The sequence below is a fragment of the Lactuca virosa genome, chromosome 4, assembly GCF_052849685.1.
Source record: "Lactuca virosa cultivar CGN04683 chromosome 4, Lactuca_virosa_CGN04683_v6, whole genome shotgun sequence".
Classification (NCBI taxonomy): Eukaryota; Viridiplantae; Streptophyta; class Magnoliopsida; order Asterales; family Asteraceae; genus Lactuca; species Lactuca virosa.
The window spans coordinates 1006054-1012779 of record NC_136429.1 but is presented as its reverse complement, the minus strand read 5'-3'; the positions used below and the strand labels follow the sequence as shown (position 1 = coordinate 1012779).

Below are 6726 nucleotides of genomic sequence, written 5' to 3'. Positions count from 1 at the left end.
AATTTTATTTATATTATTTGATTAATAATTACGACATTTTAGTATGAAAGTGTAATTAATTTTGCAACCATGGTTCCCACGGGTTATAAACTAGTAACTAATATAAATAGGTGTGGAAAGAGTGAAAGTTAGATGGCTAAAAAATTAAATGGTATATACGAAATTCATCCTAAATATAGACAAAGTAAAATGTGTAACAAGATTTTAGGATAGTGAAAGAGACGGCTGGAAAATTAGATTCAGGCATTTACTACAAAAGCAAATATAGTCATTGTTTCCTTTGGTTAGAAGAAAGAAAGGGTGTTGAAAATAAGTCAAAAATTTACTCCATTTTCAGTCAAACAGTAAGAATAGAGTTTGCAACAACACTAGGCCAGCCAAACCAAAACAATGTACAGAAGAAAAAAAAAAAAAAAAAAAAAAAAACGCCCCTCAACGCACAAACCTCTCACCCTTACATAATAAACCTTAACATTCCATTCATTCACATGCTACTTTACATTACTCGCCTAGAATTACAGAGAAATTAGATGGATGCATATCCCATGCTCTCTCTGGCCTTTCACAATTCACATCACAATAATTGAGTTTGAGGTTTCAGCAGTCCCAACTTGGACTTGCAGCAACCCTTCTGGTTTGAGGTCCCAAACCCAAACCCTGCTGTCATCCGGTGTATCTCTAATTACACAACTACAGGCCAACACTTGATACCCCTCCTTTGAATATAATAATAATAATATAGCACCTTCAACACATATCATGTCCTGTCACCCATTCGAGTCTGATAACAGACTCAGAACCTCATTGTCCCTAAAATTTGATTCAACCGCAAGCTCCAAAGGGGTTTTGCCAGCACCGTTTACAGCGTGAGGATCAGCCCCTCTGCAAAATTATTTATACTCTCAAGTAACTGATTGATACTTGATAGATAAAACTTAAATGCAGTGTGTAAAAGAAAGGTTACCTTGTAAGAAGCAGCCTTGCACATGCAGATTTGCCTCTGAGGATACAATGATGGAGTGGTGTCTGGCCTCTTAAATCAGGAACATTTACATTGGCACCATACTGTAAGAGCAGCTCAATCATCCCAATATCTGCAGTTTCACAAGCAAGATGGAGGAGGGTGCACCCCTCGAATTCCTCCATGCCAAGTCCTTGCGCTTCACTTGTGCCTGCTGCTGCCATTGATGAGATTGAGATTGAGATTGAATCACTACCCCCTGGCGTCGTCTGCTCTTGCAACAGCATTGCCTTAGCAAGGGTTAGAGAAGAATTACAGGAATCTTGCATGTAAATGTAGTTCATGTCTGCTTCAAAGTTGACAATCAGACGGTATGCAGCTTTCTTGTCATTAGCACGAACAGCCTCCCATATATGTTGTGTCACCAGACTACGATCCTTGGGCTTTCGTACGAAAACTTTTAAAGCATACTGCACCCAACAACAAGGAAATTTCAATCGCAACACACAGATACATACTACTAGAACACAAGTATAAATTAGAACAAAGATAAAACCTTTGCATGGATGAACTTCTCCTTCACGGCTATGGAATCAGAAGGACTGGGTTTACAGAAATAAAGAAGCTGGGGCTTATCAGAAGAAGACTTGTAAAACCTTCAAAAAAAAAATATTTAAAAATGAGAGCACAAAACATAAAGAAGAAATGAACTGGGGGGGGGGGGGGGGGGGGGGGGGGGGGGGGCAGGGTGTTTACCCAGTAGGAACCAGTTCCGTCTTATATGCACCTTTGGACTGTAATAATTCCTCCCAAACCGAATTAGCAAAGGCATTGCCTAAAGACTGAAACAAGGTGATCACAGACGGCTCCCACACTTTGACATCAAGTGTCAATGAACGTACCTGCAACGCAAGTAACATTATTATTACTATTATTATTATTTCAATGAATTAGCAGTGATTGGTGTATGAACCAACCTTTGATATGTGCACACCAAGGTTGCGGTGGACACCAGAACATTCAATGCAGACAACAACTCCTAGATTCAAGCATGCCCAATCGGGGTCAGAGGCACCACAGTCTGCACACCTGTCATTTCCACAAACCCTATGCAGCACGTCTATGGGTTTCTCAGGTTTCAGACCTGATTGCTGCTGCTGCTGCTGCTGATGATGATGATGATGATGATGTGAAATTCTTGATAGGCGGCCGGGGTTTGGATAGGCAGGCCTCTCCCTCTCGGATGCATACTCTTCAACAGCTGTGTGATCGAAATCAGAACTTTCAAATGAACTGCTATCACTGGCGGATCGATGATGGCTACTGCCCATAGGACTACCAGATAAACACTGAAAACATAAACACAAGTCAAGAGATTTAATTTTAACCAGATATTCATAATTTCATATGTCTGTTGAACTAGATTACTCACCCTCTCAGGAACCTGAGAGCTTAGCAATGACGCAATAACTCCTGTTATCTTCTCTATCCAATCCATCTGATCAAGGGTGCTCTCTGCCTGCAAAGTATAATTTTTTGTGGGAGAAATAATCCTGAAGCAAAACCTGAGGTCGGATTGGTCAGCATCAACCTTTATTGTTGAAGTCAAGAGGTTAACAGTGTGATGAGCAACAGATTTCTCATCATGTACTCCACCTCCACCATGGTGATGATGAGAAGAAAGCCAACGACTGAGCAGCCCATGACCGAGTTCAGAGCTATTCCTCTGACCAGAGATTTGACTGCCAGAGCCCTGTTGACGAAAATATAAATATAAATATAAATAGTAAAGCAAAGCAAGCTGACTTACAGATGGTTTGCTGCTTTGTTTGCGGTAGTAGTAGAGCATTCCTCGGCTATCGAGAACAAAAAACCTTCGTTTCCAGTCGCCCCTGAGGTTTGAGGAGCGCTTGGAAAGATATCCTTGGCGAATGGTTTGAACCTTGCCCTTTGAAGCAGACTGCATGACCGCCTCTATCATTTTATGGGAGCTTCTCCCGATGGCTTGAATGCCATCCCCACCATTTGGAGATCCGTTGGAACCATTTGTATTTGTATTTGAATTTGAACACCACCTGCTCTCCCGATCAATCTGTCTTTTGTACTCTTGCATTCTTTCGTTCAGAGCTGCTTGCTCATAATTTGATCTCTCTCGAGATTGCTGAGCATATGTCAACACCTGCCCAGTTTTGTGTTTTTTTTTTTATATTAAAAATAAAACACAACAATACATGCAATGCATATGTCAGTATGTCAGTATGTCTAAACTAAAATAAATACCAAACCTGATTTATATACGGCTCCATCTGATGCAAAAGCTCGTATCCCTACAACAAGAATAATTCAGATTTAGATTTTAGAAAGCTCCACAAACACACTGCTACTATTGAATTGAATTGAATTGTTTACTTGTTTGAAGTAACGAAGATGGGCGTCCATTGTACCGCTCACTGCCTCCAGAAATTCAAATCTCTTTTTTGCTTCAACATTAGAAAGTGCCGTAACCTAAATAACAAACCAACAATTCTTTCATTGTTTAATAAGTGGCAGAAACAAATAATATACTAACCAGATTAAAGCGAGCTTGCTCAAAAGTAGCCCTTGCATTATGAAGGTCCTGCATGCATTTGTATTGTTAGGATTTTGCAAATTGCAATCACTGGTTTTGAGTTGGATAAATGTTCCATACCTCCTCCAAAACTGTAGCTACATCATTCTTGGTGCCTTTCTTCAAGGACAGAAACTTCTCCCGAGCCTGCAGTGCAATATGGATTCTGATTTCATTTCTTTTATTTTTCACTCCAACTCCATATTACTTTCTGTAAAACATTAATTAAACCTGACCTGGTCATATAGAAGACTGGCCTTGTCAAACCGTTTACGTGCCTCCTGTACCAAAAAAAACAAATCATTACTAACAGACAATTCAAAAAGTTACCTCATTTCAATTTTCAATTATAAAAGTTGATCTAGGGTACCCAAAAAGTCATGAGTTACATGTAAATTCAAGATGATGATATTCAATTGTGTTGCATGCTACATGTTACCCATCATAGGATCTATTACAGAAAAATCCCTAGTAGAAGGAAAACAATTTACCTTTACGTCATGCAAATCTATGTTCACAAATTGCAGTAATCGGTCATTCAGTATATGCTCGACCTGTAAGAGACAGAGTTGTCAAAATCGCATTTACAAGTGTCATGCAGAAATCCACTACAGTTCAACACAATTAAAGAATATGAAAAATTTTGATAAATCAAAGCTCCAACTACTTTCATAAAATTCGTATACACCTATCAGCAAATGATGCCTGCATAATATTACTCATTTTATTCAATGACCTGAGATCGAAGAACTTCCTTATATGTTCCAATCTCCCGTAGTGCAATTGTAAATTTTGTCATCACAGGACCTACGATATGAGAAAAATTAATATCGATGACAGAACTAGTACTATTAATCAATCATCATAATGATATGATGAATGGCATTGGCATGATGCCAACAAATTGATTGCCATAACCAAAATAGTTTTTAAATTTACCTCCAAAAGCGACACTAATCGGATCATTATGTCCTCCGCCAAATGTTTCAAGGGTGCTGGCAAAAGCAATGTCCCCATCATATCCCTCACCAAGCCCTTCGCTGCATGTATGATGTATCATCAACAAACACATATTAGTTATTACAAACTTGGAACACAAAACCAAAACAGGTTATAATTTATAAATATAAATACAGTATATAATTATATATCCCTTCAGTGTCAAACTCCAAAAGTAAAATCTAGACTGATATGCAACTCATATTTCAATTAACAATGGATATCAAGGCTTATTGCAAGCTAGACATCAACCAAATAAAAATTAGGGAAGACAAACTTAAGCAGTACAAAAGAAAAAACATTTTTAATAATTGATTGAAACTCACGTATATTTTCTACATCCTTTGTAGAACTTTAAGCTTCTATCCCTCAGCAATTCGGCACTTTCCTCTAAACATTGCATCTGTTACATGAAATTTGGTATTATCATAAGCACAAGACAGCCTTTTGAACCTCAAAGAAACTTGATGATAAATAACTAAGTATTGTATGATAGAGATCAGGTTTAAGCTGCATGGCAAAAAAACAAAGGACTATATGCTGTTTGGAGTGGCCTGCTGTACCCAATTCTGTGGCTTTAATCACATCCACATTGAAATTTAACTTCTTACTACCACCCCAATAGACAATAATAGTATTATGGTACATACTGAACTGATCAGTCATAAATCATAATTCATGTGAAAGCGCTTTCAAAAGAATGGTCCTGCTGCATAACAATTAACATGGCATGGTTCAAAAGGCTTAAGGTTCAGTCCTATTCCATAGACTGTTTGGATGGTTAAAACTATAAAGTATGACCATAAACAAATTTCACATTGGATTTTCTTTCAAGTGCAAAAGCAAAACCAAGATGAGTTCTACTACAACTTTGCAGTACTTGTCTCAAGTTAAACAGCAAAACTAAAATTGTTGGAAAATCTACAATTTAGGCAAACGGGCCCAGATGCTGAGTTCCGGCCAAATTGTGACAGCTTCTTACCCTTAAACCCAGGTTATGTCATGTTCACATCAACTTAAGACCCTTTTATTTGCAATTTTTCAGTGATCATGTACGACGACCAGCCATGATTCCACCACACATAGGGTTCCATAATACGCGCTCTAACTCGCAAAGCTAAAGTTTTGCCTTTTTTTTTTGTGTGGTAGGGAGGATGCTATTTTACCCAAATCCTATTTCATAATTAGATAATTAATTAAGAGGCTTCCAAAAACTTACCCTTATACTAAATGCGTATGCATATTTTGTTGTAAAATGCAGAGTTCGAAGAAAAAGAGAGAGCTAGGGAGAGATGAAAAAGCCAAAGAAGAAGAAACCTGTTTACGGAACATCGGAGAGTCGTCGAGCTTTGCGAAATGCATGATTGCAGGTTGAGAGACTGGTAGAAGAAAAAAATAAATCCAATCTTGATTCAGACTAGAATGCTTGATCTTTAAAGACTTGAAACACCAACATAATCATGAAAAATCTGTAAAACCCAGAAAAGATCTTTCATTGTCCTCCGATCTCAAAAACTTCATCACCAAAAGCAACCCACTGGATCAGAAATTGAAAGAAGAAAAAATGAGATTGAAAGCGTAAAAGAGGTTGTCGTTGCTGTAGGTTTGTCGGTACAGAACCCTAAGAGAAAAGGAAAAAGTGGGGAAGAAATAAAGAAATGAGAGAAAAAAGCGATGGAAGAGTGGAGTGAAGAAAAACCCTAGAGAAAGTACGGACTGAGAACACACACAGGAATTGAGTTAAATTAGGCGAGATAACAGCCGAATGTTTTTGTTGAAGAATACGAATGAAATCAAACCTAACTACTTAAAAAGAAAAAGGATTCATCGGAATTCCATCAAAAACCTCAATTTGTTGAATCCACACACATTTGATGATTGCGGTTATTATTATCAAATAAAAAAATAAACACAACACGACGCTTTTTTCCACGGTTTTGCTTACTACTTTTCTTTGTATTACTTTTTCCGGTTTATGCCTACCTGGCTGGCCTCTCCCTCTCGTATGTATGGGGTTTTGCATTTGAGCCCCCAATTACCGCTAACAAAAGATAACAAAATTCCTTCATTTTTTTATGTTTCAGTACATAATGAATCTAAATTATTTGATTAATGTTGTAATATAAAATATTTTTATATGTGGACATAATTTTATTAA

At 37.7% G+C, this 6726-nt stretch overlaps 1 protein-coding gene across 1 annotated transcript; it reads right to left on the bottom strand.

The window, feature by feature from the left end:
• Positions 1-303: 303 nt before the first annotated feature.
• SFC (ARF GTPase-activating protein) lies at positions 304-6526 on the bottom strand. Its single transcript, XM_079087692.1, has 17 exons — positions 5886-6526; positions 4895-4971; positions 4509-4609; positions 4306-4376; positions 4061-4123; positions 3806-3850; positions 3651-3716; positions 3531-3578; positions 3371-3466; positions 3247-3288; positions 2772-3140; positions 2394-2714; positions 1939-2310; positions 1718-1863; positions 1518-1617; positions 965-1431; positions 304-882 (listed from the first exon to the last, which is right to left on the bottom strand). The coding sequence occupies exons 1-17, from the start codon at positions 5928-5930 to the stop codon at positions 768-770; spliced, it is 2544 nt and encodes an 847-aa protein (XP_078943818.1). The 5' UTR covers positions 5931-6526; the 3' UTR covers positions 304-767.
• Positions 6527-6726: the final 200 nt, after the last annotated feature.